Here is a 15,232-nt window from a genome sequence, read left to right as displayed (position 1 = left end):
AGAATGACTGTGACTGCTTTCTCTCTAACGCTTTCTTTCTGAGAGACAACTTTTTCTTTTCCCTCCTCTCCTCCTCCTCCTTCTCCTCCTCCTCCTTCTCCTCCTCTTCTCATCTTCCTTGCCAGACATCAAGAGGAGACACTGGGCTGTTGTTTTGCCCTTCTTACTCTTGTGTGGGAAACTGACTCCTGCTTTTTTTTTTTTTTTTTTTTAAATCTGAGTTTGCGTTCTCTGACTGACGGACTATGCCGGTGGTAGGTGTTGCCTCTAAACTTCGGCAGCCCACGGTGGGCTCTAAACCCATTCACACAGCGCTGCCGATTCCTAACCCTGGCAGGATCAACATGTCACAAGGCTATGCAAGCAAGACCCCAGAACTGAGGAGCACAGATTCTCCCATCCTGTCCTGTCAGCTGTCGCTCAAAGCTGAGTGCCAGGAGCGCAGGACGCCTCCTGAAAGGAACCGAGAGTTGGAGGAGAGTAAGATCTGCAAGGTCAGTGAACCTATTGGTCAGGCATTTGTCCCCTGGAGCCCTCAAGCTGTGATCCACTCCACACACGTGCAGCATTTAAGCCAGTCTGTCTGTGAAGGAGGTATTGATTTGCTCTACAGGTGGCTTTGTCTGTCTTCCAACTAGTGGGAGCTTTTAACTGGAGCGTGCTTGTTTAACTTCAGGTTTGTAATTCTGCGTGTTGGACTAGTTTTAATTCAAATGTGTTGGACTAGTTTTGCAAGTGTCTCAGAAGACAATGTGCTGTTAATCATAGCAGGTGCCATTCTGTAAGATCATATCTGTCACAGAAAATAAGCTTTGCAATACTCAGAGAATAAAGGTCTGTTTGTAGTAACACTGATGTTTTAAGTCCTGATGCTTAACCATAAAGCTCAAGGATTTGGAAATCTGGAGTACTGCGATTGTAGTGGTGCCCTGTAAGCTACTGTGTTTACAAGATTTGTGACCTGTATATGATTGAAAGCCAAGTCCCATAACCAGTGAGTGAGCACTGACTTCCAGTTTCATGCTTAGTTAAGTTATTAAGTTATTAAAATTCTTGTCTATGAAATGATCTGTGCAGAGTCTCAAAGGTGAAGGGAGGCTCAGTTATCTCAGCTACGTGAGAATTCCAACTGTATCCTGGGATTCCTTCAAACATACCTTTTTCTCTCACCTTTCTCCCCTACATGTGGAGTGCCATTTCAGATGGACTGCTGTTGTTTCAGTCCCCAGGTGGTCCAGTCTCAGACTCTCTTGTATTAAAAAACGCATGGCAAAAACTACTAACTAAAGATTAGCATGCACAGGTTAAGTGCTTTCTCATATCAAAAGAACATACGCCACATTTGTGAATATTTGGCAGGAAAAGAATGGTCTCAGAGAAGAAGGTGGAGTGCTCTTGCTTGAAGGAAGACGAAAGGATTTCAAAAATCCCCGCCAAATAGTTTCTGTTGAAGTTCCTTACATGGGAAGCCTGTCAAACAAAATATAGTGCACAAAAAAAGGCTTTCCTGTTTAGTTTGCCTCTCTTGGCTGTTGTCTGCTTTTCTGTTGGCTTCTGGTAGAGTTTGTGACCTTTTTTAGTTTCCCTTTTTTCCTCTCTTTTTTCTTCAGACCATAACATACTCAAAGGTTCATTCTCTTGTAACTTGCAGGAAGTGCGTGCTAACTTCAAAGCGGGGGCAATAGTGTTGGACTCAGGGCTCCCTGTGCTGTATCCGTGACTGCGTATAAAGTAACTCAAGGTGTTCAGGCAGTTTGAGGGGAAGTGTGTCTTATCATTAACCTCATGTTCAGTGACCCCAGTCACATTCATTCATGTGTCATACACTTTGGTGTGAAATTGGCACCGATATTCCCTAACTCCTTTGGAGGCTTCCTTTAGGAATTTGCATGGAACAACTAGTTTACTCGTTTTAGCCTCTCCAGTTTGAGCGGGACAGTCATTCACTTTTAATTCTTTGTCCTCTTGTGACTAAATGGCTGTCATATCAAAAGAGCAGGTGTAGAATTTTATGTTGTCAAAATGACTGACAGCTTTATTTTGTGTGGTGACATGATATTGTGAGGAACTAAGCATGATTTGTATGGGCATGATAAAGTGAATCCAGTAGAAGTGTCTATCTATACATATTTCATGCCTGTGTGGACTTGCTGATAATCCTTTATGTCAAGAGAAGTATGTTCACCTTGTCGTGGTGTTTATGACTGTGTACCTATAATGTTAGTACTACCTGTGTGAGAGGAAATTCACATCATGATAAATGTTATGTTTGTAAAAATAATGTGATAACCTTAAATTTAGTCTCATGTAGTCTCTATTTGCAGTATGCTGATGCTGAAACATGTTAGTATGTTGTGACTGTGGGTCTATATCTTTCAGTCTTGAATTTGAATTTTCGTTTGAATAGAAATAAGCTATAAAAAAGAAAAAGGGAAATACATTGGAACAGAGGGAAATACAATTCTAATTAATTAATAAAAGAACTGGGCAAAGTGGCAAGTATTTTGGAGTACCTTACGTTTGTTTAACTAGAGCATTGCCTCATCTCTGGGAGAGAGAGAGAGAGAGAGAGAGAGAGAGAGTGAGTCTATCTTTTTGTGTGGTCTTGCTGGGCACCTGCATTTGTCTACAGTATCTTATTTAGTGCCCACATGACTGTCAGGGACACTGCTTCCCCGTATTGAGATGAGATCCAGGCATCCGTGCCTCTTTACCGCTCTCTTTGACAGCTAATGTCGAAAAGGTGCACAATGAGGAGTCTGCTGAGGTAATTTATGCTTTAATGAAGTGCCATCTCGTTGACGATGCTGAGATGTTTCCTGATCTGAAATTATTGCCCTAAATCATGGCATATCCCAGCAAAGAAGATAAGAGAGATAGAACACTGCGGGTGGTTTATACCATTTTCTGTGCTGTGGAGTTCTTTTAGGATTTTTTTATGACTCCTGTACTCTTTAGATAAAGAAACTAATTAGAAACTATAGGTAAAGTAACTAAAGTAACTGTTATATGTTGTGTGAAGACAATGACAGTGTATGTATATGCTGTGTCTACTGTGTGACAGTGACTGCTGTGTGTAAACCTTTGGATTGGTAATGGAAAAAAAGCTAAAGTGCCCAAACTGGGTAAGCTAGTACAGTGGCCTGTTGAGTCTCGGGTACTTCTGTTGAGATTGGACCAGCAACTAACTCCATTTCAAGCCAAATGTCCCAGTCCTGACACATCCACTCCCAGAGTTAGTTACTTACTACAATTACAGAACCAGGTTTAATTTCCGTAAAGGTAACTTTTTAGTTGCTTCAGCTATTTAACTGCTTTTTAGTCAAAAGTAAGAATTCTGTTGCTGTTCCTATGGCTTTTGTTTTAGCTTGCAGCTTGACAGTACAATAATATAACACTACAGGGTAATGTGGATCCACTGTGATACGTCCCTATCTTGTTTACTAGCAACTGGCAACCCTGAAAGCCTAATTAAATGTCCTGTAAAATTGTATTTGCTTCCTGTTGTTTGACAGTGATCTGACCCAGTAAATGTCAAGAGGAGCGATTTATCTGAGCCTGCCATCATACATTGCCTTGTCATGCGTGTCACAAATAAGCCACACAGGACAATGGAAGGAGGAGAGGGGAGGAGGGTTCCACAAGGATTAGTGCTTGGTCCTTGCTGCCTGTGAGTGTGGGGAATGTAAACACAAGCCCAGCTTCCAGTGGCTTACAGACGGCCGACAGAATGCAGGGGAAATTGAGAGTGTGTATGGGGTCCTTGCCAGACCTTCCCGGCAGAGTTGGAGGCAGTAGAGATGGGGGAGTTCAGGGTGGGGGGGCTAGGGGGCTGTGCGTGTCGCAGCCATGGGTGGTCTGGCAGCACAGACTCCTTATCTGGAAGAACATGAGCTGCACTAGTCAAGTGATGATGCTTCTTCTTAGGGAAGCATGTATCGGCACTATATCAGCAACTGAACAGTTAGCCCTTTGTGGTTTTATAAAAGTTGATGTTGATGTGAATATTTCATGGCATGTGATATGAATTTATAAACCCCTGCAAAGTCTTTGATATACGTGAATGTGTTACATTAAGTGTTTCACAGTCTTTGTTTTGTGTACTCAGAAGGAGGTGCTCACTTTGCTTTTATTCTATGAATCTCTTCTGGATCAGAAAGTGATCAGGAAGTTAAATATAGGAGACAGGAAGTAGAGGTTAGAGAAGGAGTGAAGGCGAGAGCATTTTGTGAAGCAGGGTGTTTGATGCTGAGGTAGTACAAAAACATTATAAAAATCTCTCTCTCTCTCTCTCTCTCTCTCTAAATTTCAGAGGGTTATTTAGTATAAAAACATTTCTGACACACTTGTCCCATGTGAGTAGATCACTTAGTAAACATACATTTCTCACTCACTTGTCCCCGACTCATCTTCAAATATCATTATGTGCGTTTTTATTTATTTCCTTTTCTTCTTGCTTATGGCATATTGCACTGAGAGGGTTAGCCTGCCTCTGTTTAACACTTGGCCACAGCACAGAAGAAAGAGGGTTTACAGAGTGGCTAGGTTGGCTATATATAACCTGACTGGACATGGAGTGATGCTTCAGTTAAAACAGAAATACAAATAGAAGACTTGGAAAAAAAGGTCATTGAGTAATGTGAAAGATTTTTAAGCACCCTGTTTTTACAAAGTGAGTAATAGAGCAAAGGATACACCGTCACTAACAGCAAACTTTACAGTGAGCCTAAACTGAAATAAAATATTTTACTATTGTTTAACCCTAGCATGCAACAGATCCTGTTTGATGGTATGTATAGAGGCAGTCCAAACATCAGGTGTTGTCTGTAGAACTGTGCCTGATTGGGGACACTGCCATGCATCAAAATGCCTCACACAAAGGTCAAAGAACACACACTCTCTCCTTTTTGCTCCCCTGCTCCTTCTCTCTATGAGGGCCAGCTTGGCCCGGCACTTGGGACGAACATCTGTGAAACCACAACACTGGTCTCATTAGCAATCAGCAGGGCCTGAGACAGCTAGCGGACATCCCAGCACGCTGCTAATGCAGACCAGGAGCCAGGCAAGTGCAATTTTTTTTGGGGGGGGGGGGGGGGGGGGGCAAAGTCAGGCAAGGCCCTGATGATCAGAACTTCAGTGAGTCATATTGTGTGCAATACACTGTAACGAGCAAAACAATCATGTGATTTCCCTTCCCCTTCGGGCCCTGGGGAAAGGTTCCATGTGACACACTGGAGGTTACTGGAGGTTAGAGAACACTTGATGATCTCAGGCCCACACACTACAGCCATTTCTTTTTCTTTTCCTTTTCCTTTTTTATATCATAAAATCAGCTTAAATCAATACTTCATGATATTCCATCCCATATGTTGGATGTTGCAAGGCCTCTGCTGTCACCTCTAGACTTGTGAATACACTTAGTGGCCAGTTTTAGTGGTACCAGTTCAGTTAAACCCACTATTACCTCCAGAAAGGCATGATTTTTCAGGCTATGAGTTCCACAGTCTGTTGAAAATGCTCTACAGAGATGTGGGTCCATGCTATGGGAAGATATTGTTGCTGCAGACTGGACAACATTTCCATATTGCAGACAGCCCATTCCATCTCATCCCAAAGACTCTAGCAATGTTCAAAGATTGACACTCAGAGTAAAGCATTACCAGATGGTCCAGTTCCATTGCAAATGGACACTATAATTGACTGTAAGACCTATAAGTTCATAGAACAGAAGCCAGCTGCCACTGACAGGAGTACCTTGATCCTGGATCTGGATGGTTTGACTAACAACCATGTCTTCCATGCACAGTCAGAAGTGTGTAGTGGGAATGTGTGATCTGAGCATTCCTTTTTGGTCATGCTATTTGGACTGTGAAAAATGCATGTTGCAGTGAGAACCATTTGGGCAGCTTTTCCATGCATGTATGTACGCGCATATGTGTGAGTGTGTGTCAGTCAGTCAGTGCAGGCACAGACAACAGTGGAGAGGACAGATCAAACCTTCAGTGTCAAAGCAGAAAATGAGCCTTTTACTAAGGGAGCCAAAGTAACCAAAATAAATATTTTGGTCTCTGCAGAGGATATGACGGAGTTGTACTAGAATAACCTCTTGTGTTAATTTTAGTTTAAAATATATTTTACAAATCATTACAAATGCTTTAATTTCTGGTCAGAAGGGACCATCAAACTTCATGTCCCATGCTGTTGATATATTTCTTGGGTGCTGGTACAACATTGCAACAATTTTTAGTGCTAACATAATTGTAATATGGGACAAAGCAAGACAGTATTTCATCTGCTGATATTTTTAGTTAGAACGCCCCCCCCCCCCCCCCCCCCCAATATCTGTTTTCCACACCTTCCCCCAAAACTTCTCCCTCACCTGACACATGGGTCTATTACTATGCCACTGAACAACTATTTCAGCCTCGCCATTAAACGGCGTTAATGAGTACGAAACATTAAATACTGCCCCTAGTTACTCCCCTGGGAAAAGAGCTCAACAGTTGTGGCTTCCTAATTTGTTTGGCTATGATAGACCCAACAGAGTACCAGAATAGAGCCACACTCTTAGACAGTAATTCTTTCACTCTCAGAATTTTTTCTGCCATTTCTATATTTACTCTAAATGTTGCTGTTGCCTGTTGTTGAAAGCGCTGGTGTTTTACAACCTCCTTTTAATGTGTCTTCTGAGAGCTTTTTGAGTTTATTTGTTTTCTCTGAGCTCTTAGTCTTAACAACTCAGGGTCTGGAGTTTGCTAGGATGGCCTAAAAACAGTTTTTATTCTATGCCTGACTTCTTACTCATGGAAGGATTGAGAGAGGGAGAGAGAGAGAGAGTTCCTCTCTATGCCTGTTGATGAATAGCTGTGGCCCTTAGCTCATATTTTCAGTGTAATCTCCTTAATAACCTAATGCCTCCCACTAAACCAGAAGTTCTGGGGGAACTGAGAAGCAGTGTCTTTGTCTCGCTTGCGTGTCCCTACTCCCCTTTTACGGTTCACACTGGGTTCAGGTCACCCATTAACCTGAAGGTGGTGTTTGATGGGCCTTAAAGCTCAAAAACTGTGCAAACAAATATCCCCTCATAATCCGTTAATGAGGTGGAAGGAGTGGTACCCATCCTAGAGTGAAAAGCTCATTACTTTTGTTATGATATGGGGACAGTGGCTCATTGTGCCAAACTCACAGTGGTATGTGTGAGTGCATGTTTGTGGCAGCCATCACCGCAAGACCCGTCACACTGTACTGCTTGTGTTGGCTGGAGTTCTTTCATTTGAATTATATCACTTCATTATTGATCCCCCTCCTATCTCAGCAGACAGAAACTTTTGTGCTCAGAGGAACTGCTTGCTTTTAAAGAAGTGACGCAAAGAGACACCTATAAAAGATTTGTTGGCCCTGTTGGCTTTGTGTGAACAAATAAGACAGTTGGCTTTGAAAAGATGCTCTCCACCTCTTTGCCTTGTTTGAAAGTAGGGGGAGTGGGTGGTAAATCAAAAAAAAAAAAAAAAGTTGGCAGGGAGCACTAACGGTGCTTGGCAAGTTGTTCAGCTCCTCATTCAAAGAAGATGTGGATAGGGGAACTTAACAGAGCCATGTATTGGAAGCAGATGCAAGCACCTAATTCAGGTTTTAAACCTTTAATCGAGCCACATCTGGCTGCCTCTTTTTTCCCTTCATCTTCTTCTTCTTCTTCTTCCTCTTCTTCTTCTTCTTTTTCTTCTTCTTCTTCAGAGAGGGAACAGCTGAGGGAGGAGGAGAAGGAAAGAAGGGGATGATGTTGGTGGGAGTCAGTGGAGGAGGCCGTTTCACTGGCATTCGCGGTTTGTCTCTCGGCGAGATTAAGGAATTTAATATTTCAATAATCTGGAGTCAGGCCTTTTTAATTAAGCTACACACAAGGAAAAAAACGGCTTATTGAATTAGAAGCACATTGTTCGGTGTGTGTCAGGGCACTATTCTGGAGGAGTCTGGTCTTTGATCTGAGGGTTGCCCTTGCCCTGGCGCTGGTTCGGAAGTGCACACAGGAGCAGTGGGCCTGGAAAAGATCCTGGGAGAGGGCTGTAAAAGACAGGCTCTCTGTGGCTCACTTAAGGGCCAACTGATCTCTGATATTCATTTCCTTAACCTTGACAGTAACCATTAGTCATGGTGAAGATGGTTGTGTTACAGCGTATGGGTCTAAAGATCACCCGCTCCAGTAGTCTGTGAGAATGCATGAACCCGGAATGGGGTGTGTGGTTGAGTAAGTACATGTGTGCATGTCTGTGGGTGACTCCATTCATGTGACTATGTAAAGACTGCTTCATCCTCAGTAGTCATGATGGACTGCATTGATCATGTACAGTCCTACTGTGATTGCAGACTGTAATATGATAATCATAATCGTAATATCATCACACGCAAGTTACTGGACTAAATCTGACATATTTATTTCCTCCTACCGTTTTCGTCAGACCTCTGTGTAGAGGGGCTTGTCTGTTTGTTTATGTCTCATTCTTTGTAACAACTGAGAGGTGAGTGCAACCTTATGTAGCCTTGTCTAAAACAGTGTCCAAATGCTGAGATGTAATACTCAAACCTCTGCCAAGTATGTTTGCTGATAGTGCTGCAAAACAGGATGTTTCTGTAGAGTCAGCCAGTGTAAAGTTCAGTACATGTGGTGACGGAGCAGAGTTTTAGCCTCTGAGACCTAGTGACCAGAGAAGAGGCCTGTGGATGACAACTGTGTCCTCTCCCACAGTTAGAGATCCCCCTGCTGACGACTGACGTCTTGACATCCCAGCAGTGGTGTTGTGGAAAAAAAATAAGAAAACACACATAGACTCACAGCTTTCACTAACTCATGCTCAGTCAGTGACTTAAGACCAGTGTCACATGTCCATGTGGGGTTCTGCTGGTGTGGGAAAACTGAGAGTAATGGCTGCTGCGTCCGATCGATGTTTTTCCTAGTCTACACTTACTATAGTGCCAAAGGGAACAATAGCAACAACAAACGCTTCACAGACAGCTCCACTTGTCCAGGCATAACTAAAGGAACACACATATACGGTGATTAAAGACAATGAAAATGTTAGGGGATCTCTGCTACTCCCTTATGAAGAGATTGAATCTTCCGAATCATGTTGAGTCCTGACCATTACTTAACTCACATTTCCCTAAATCAGATTATAACATTGCGTTTAGTGACACATCATCTTAATGAATTCAGTTGTGCTACTAGTTACACAAAAGATGCACGCTGAAAGATGCATAATGTGAAATGCATTGTTAAAAGCATGTATAACACTCAAAGCAAATGGAACAGAGCAGGTTCTCCAAAAAAAAAAGTTACTAAATTTTTTACGTGATTCAGAGAGATTGGCTCTTCTCTTATTACTATGGGTGCACTTTCTTCTGTTTATGTTTGTGTACATGCACACTTTCTCAGGTCTTTTTTTCTCTAAAGTTGCACTTGGCTGATGGATGCAGGCAGTTATAGTTTAATAGGCCAGTTGTTTACTCTTTTATACATACCCACTTTACCTCTTCTTGGCCTGTCTCCCTTTTGGCAAACTGTAGGTACATTTTACGGTGTGGCATGCTTAACACTATCTTCCTAACTAACTTTACGACCCACAGTAACACTGCCTTGCTTTAATGATGGCTCCAGGTTATGCAACAGAGCCTGGGAAATGCTTGCTCAAAACTAGAGCAACTTAGGTTCTGTGCTATGCTTTACTGAGATCGCTGGCTATTTGTGAACCCGCCGATTCATGCAGGACACTGTGATCATGCATCACACATGAATGGATGAGTTCTTGAGGCCAGGGAGTTCTCCAGAAGTCTAAGAAACGTTTCGGAAAAGACCGGGATGGAAGGAGAGAAAAAAGAAAAAGGGAGGTGATGAAAGGAAATCCTCGCCTGCCAAAGTTTTGACATCTCAGCTTTTGGCTTAAAGGCAGCCCACGCACTGCACACACCTGATCTTTCATCTCTTGCACAAAGAAATTACATTTAAGACCAGATTTGTCTTAACATAATATAAAACTCTAATTGAGGACCAAAAAAGGAGGTGAAGGGGGAATGGCTGAAGAGACAAGCAGGTGCTTAGCTTACGGTCAGAGCCACGAATCACAGCTCTGATTCATTTTGATCTGTCAAGTCATCTCGGTGATTTGATATTATCTGATTTCAGACTCTGCTAATCAGACATCCTCTCCTCTCTGATAAGCCGGCCAGTGTCCTATGTCCAGATGTTTAGGGAGAGGTAAGATGAATCTGAAGTCTGAAGGAGAGAGAAGAGAGGGAATGACTGGTTAGATGTGGGTGTTTGCCAGACAGCTCCCTAAGGAATGTTTGCATTGGAACTGGTTTGCACGGAGGGTCTTGTACTTACACGGTGTGGTACGGAACATTACACAGGCTGGTGAAGTTATTCGGATACTTAAGACCTGGATTACATTTGTGGTTGTCCCAACACCATCCCTTGATGATAACTCAAACAGGAATAACATACAGGTCTCCAGAGAGTGTATAATTCAGGGAATCTGTTCAAATATTTGAGCATATATTTATTGGAAATCTGTGAGAGGTTGATTTGCAGCTCTTTTGCAAAATGTTGGCATATGCCAGTTTGGACCCTTTCTAAATTGCTCCTTTGGCTGCTGGTCTGTTTGTCCTCATTCAGAATTACATGAGTATTCTCCCAGACATTGCAACTTCCTAAATGATGAATACATGTGTCTTTGATTTTCCATCTCTTTATCAAATAGCTGTTTCAATCTGTTTCACATTTAGCTATGTGAAAAAAAAACAAAAAACAACTTTGTATATATCAGAGGAGGTTCTTGCTCTCCCCGTATTTTGATACAACATCCGAACCTCCTATATTCACTTTGAAGATACACAACATACAGAGAGATGTAGACACAAAGAGTGGGAAAGAGACTGCTGGCCATCATCCAGTTTCTCACTCTCACACTGAATTTCTCACACTGTTCCTGTTTTTAGTTCTCGTTCACCTACAGATGATTGTTTGACTGTAATCCACAATGGTGGTGGAATTAACAGGATTGTAGACCTCTTTCAAGTGTTTCCTGTTTGCACAAGGATTAGATTCTTTAATCTCAGATTTTGTCTTGAGTTTTATGGGTATTTTCATTGACGCATTTTGAAAGCTGGGTTCTAAACTGTTCCTCAGATATATGAAACAGTCCTTTATTTATCATTCATTGTTTTTGACTGAAACACAGACTTATTTGCATTGGATGTTTTTGATTTGATCTTTCATACAGACTGCCTGGCCTTTCGAGTGTCTGGACATTCAAAGTGCTCTATGTGTTGTAAAACTCCAGGGTGGTCTGTCAGAGCAATGAGGGCTAAATTCAAGCCCGATTGTTGTTAGAGAGATTATAGGCTGGAAGATCCAATGAAAACATCTTAACCTTCTAGCATCGATGACATGACATTTTTCACCCCCTTGAAAGAATTCACACATGTCATCTGTTATTTTCAGAGTAGCTCATCCTATTTCTAACAGTTTCATGATGCATGTATACATGGGCAGATGCATGCGAATCTGTGCCACAAAGCCACGGCTGTGTGAGTAAGTTGTGTGAGTAAGTGTTTTGTTCACTGAGAACCAGGTTCATGTCCTCTTGCTCATTATGGAGTTTAGAAAGAGAATTATCCAGTACATCTCTCAATGTGCTTTGAGCACCAAGGCAATGACCAAAGTCATGTAGTTTCAGACATATCAGGAAACCATAAAAGGAGGAGATGTTGATAGTTATTAATATTCATGATTTCTCCAGAAATATTGATAACTTTGACATACATATTAAACCTTGCTTACTGTTTGAAAGTGTACTACACCCCTATTTGTTTTCATTTGTGTATTTATCAATTTTATAAGGGACTGGGGCAGGCACTCCATGGGTGCACCTTGCACTGACTGCCTTGAAGTGAACGTGCGCTGCTCTGTGTTTTTACAGCTGCGTCTGGGCCAGGAGCAAATCAGGTGAAGGCCTTGGCTCCCAGCTGCCTCGGCAGGGTCCTGTCTTTTTGCTCTAAATGTGAATTCAGGGGTTCCAGCTCTGTCTGCCTCTTCTGCTTTCACAGAAAACATCCTCCTTCCTGTCTGGACTGGAGCGTCGCTGTGCGCAGTCTGAAAGCCAATGTGTCGCTGAGACAGTCCTTACCCTCCTCAGGATGGGGAGGGCGTCTGTCTCTCGCTCTCCTGCAGTTATACTCTCAAACTTCTCATGTCTGCTGCTCAGGTCAACCCAGAGGTGAAGCAGGAAAAGTAGAGAAAGCAGGAGAGGGCTGAAGCCAGCTGTGTGCTAAGAAATGCTGTGAAAATGAAAGGGGTGCTGTTCTGATGTCACTGCTGGAGACCTGTGTCTGCTGAATTTGTCAGAGTACCTCATCATTCCTAGGCATGAGGTTGCCCTACCTGGATGGGCTCTGACCCTATCGGGTGGACTGACAGAGAACAGAGTTCTTTCACCGTTATGAGCCGTTTGTAAGCTTGCTGAATCGACTGAGACTTTACTAGACACTAGCTGTGCAGGCTGTGTGCTTCCTGATTCCTCTGAGGTCAGCCTGAGGGCGCCAGTCAAGCAATGTTATGACCTTTGCTTTGTGGCAAGCTCCCTGCCTAGGTTAATAACAGAACAGGATACACAGTCTCTGCTATCACCTACAGTAGGAGACTTTTGTTTTAAACCAACCTCCGCTGGTTACTTCATATCTTTTAGAAGAGAAAGACAAAATCCCTGCTGTGTTGGATACTGTCCAAACTGATCACATTATTTCTTTCCCAATTTGTCTCTGTAGAGATTTGTTTTGCCTGTAGTTAGAGACATTGATTGAGACATGGATTCATTTTTGATGTCCATCAAAACATAGAGAGATATGCTGCTGGAGCAGCTAAGTTAATCAGCTTTTGATCAGACACCATGGAGCAACATTCAGTGTTTACCGCAGTAACGCAGTGCTCAACTGGACCATGAAAATCACGACTCCCTATGAGGGCTGTTAAAAAGATTTGGAAGATTGAATTTATGGTTTATTACCAAGTATCTGAACTTAGGAGTACCGTTTTATTGTTCATCCTCAGTCCATCTTCTTATTATTTTTAATCGTCATAGTCACAAACATTTGAACAGTTTTACATTTTGGCATATTTATTTGTGGTACACTAGCCAAATAATAATGATGTTTTCTCCAAGGTCACCATACAATTGCCAGTTCTGTTTTTCCCTGCTTCCTTGATCAGAGCATCAGTGCCAAAGTATCCATGGATGCCTGAATATTTCCCCTACCCGCCAAAAATGCAAAGGCAAGAAAATGTGCTTTACCATCGAGCAGCATTTTCCATTCTCTGGAGTATGGCATCTTACCTCTGAAAGCTATGTAAGGTGACTGAGAACCCAAGAAGGGCTGCGTTCTTTGTTGTCAATGGAGAAAAGATAAGACTAGGTTTCCCTTTGCACTGTGTCAGAAAACTCATTATACCTCACATATTGTGTTTTGTCTTACTCGTCTGTTAACCTTTTACCATGTCTCATCAGCTTTAATCTCAGTTTCTTGCTCTGGTCTTACACCATAAATAGATTATGATAAATATGTTCAATATGAATTGCCCAGTCATCTCTTCTGTTTGAGTATTTATGTTCGAAAATAATTTCTCAGTGAAGAACATACCGTTATATAATGTCATGAATTCATCAGAGGCCATGTGGCACATAATATGTAGCCCTATATGCACCCTGCATCTGCGTTGGACAACTAATCCCAATAAGAAAGAATTCATTAAACTATAATTTTGCTCAGCAATCATTATAGCATCAAAGTATTGCCACTGATATAGATCACCTTAGATTAGTCTGTACTCTACTGGCACTTGCTTCATTGATGAAGAAATAAAAAGGCATGTAGAGAAGGCATACAGGCAAAGCAGTGCTTAGTCAAGGAAGGGTGGAGCAAGAGGGGAGGAGAGTAAGGAGAGGGGAGTTTATATCAGTAACTTTACACTGGTGATAAGTGCAAATGCTTTGATCTTTATGCCCAAGGCCAGACACGCACACACACACAGGCGCACGCGCGCACACACAGACACACACACACACACACACACACACACACAGAAAGCCAGTTGGACCGGAAAAGATTCCCGCCATGGATACTGACATTCCCGTGTCAAGTGATGGTAGGAGTCAAGTTATGCAACAACATCTGTTTTGGCAGAGAGTTAATGAGAACCAAGCTACAGCAAAGAGTTATGAGCCAGCTCTGTTTCCTCTTAAAGCTTAATCTGCCTTCATCATGCCCTTGCCCGTAGACTCCTCATTTTAGTGGCTTATAGCAGAAGACGCCTGAAATGCATTGCTAGGTAAAAAAAAGAGACATAATGCGGTGTATCACTTAGTATATCACTTGCTCCCCTCCTGAAAGTGAGTGAAGTATCATGTTTCACGGGTTTACCATAAATGTGAGATTTTTGGTTTTGAGAATTTGAGCTGGTTTGGCTGTCGCAGTGTCTTTTATAAGACATAAACTCACACAGCCCAGGTCACACATAAAACCCTCTTTATGGGTTATGTTTTGTACAATATCAAAGACACTATAACGGGTTGGATGACATGCGAACTGCTATTTTACTTGAACTTGTGGTCTCTGGTTCCCTTTCTCTTGACATTAAGTAGTAATGCTTCTGCTCTGGTGTATAGTTACACATAGAGTCAGGGTCACCCATGGTCCATTTTGATCTGACACTGGGAGAAGGATACTTTGATGCTACCTGAATAAACCCTGATTTTAGGAAATGCCCTTTTAGCTCTTTTTCAGCCTCGGAGGAAATCAAATTCACATATGGTGATAAACACAACAGATATCCCTCACAGAACGAGTGTCTATGTTTTTTAAATATGCTGTGTGTTTTTGAGACTGTCAGTCTGTCTTTTTCTGACTGCTGCTTGCCCGCATGTCTCAAAAATATGTACCCTCATGCTAGAGGCTGACTATGGATACACTTTCTGAGAGGTTTGTTTCTCTGAAGTGCTTCCCAGGACAGGCAGAATTGCTCAGAGCCACCTGCACACTCTTATGATGCAACAAAGGGTCCCATCCATACCCATCAGTCTCTGTGGCCATGGTCAAATATCTGGGTGCGTTTGAAGTCAGACATGGAGAAGAACCGTGTTCTTCACCTGGAACGTCTGAGAGAAAATACATCCCTGAGCCATTT

General features: G+C 42.3%; 1 protein-coding gene across 2 annotated transcripts in view; it reads left to right on the top strand.

The window, feature by feature from the left end:
- The first annotated feature begins 245 nt into the window (after positions 1–245).
- nav3 (neuron navigator 3) overlaps positions 246–15,232 on the top strand; it is a 114,799-nt gene continuing 99,812 nt past the window's right edge. For both annotated transcript variants that reach the window (XM_030770715.1, XM_030770707.1), the window contains exon 1: positions 246–494. In XM_030770715.1, the coding sequence (XP_030626575.1) occupies positions 246–494 (249 nt within the window). The remainder of the gene's footprint in view (positions 495–15,232) is intronic.

Source organism: Chanos chanos, chromosome 1 (assembly GCF_902362185.1).
Source record: "Chanos chanos chromosome 1, fChaCha1.1, whole genome shotgun sequence".
NCBI lineage: Eukaryota > Metazoa > Chordata > Actinopteri > Gonorynchiformes > Chanidae > Chanos > Chanos chanos.
This window is presented reverse-complemented; position numbering and strand designations above follow the sequence as displayed.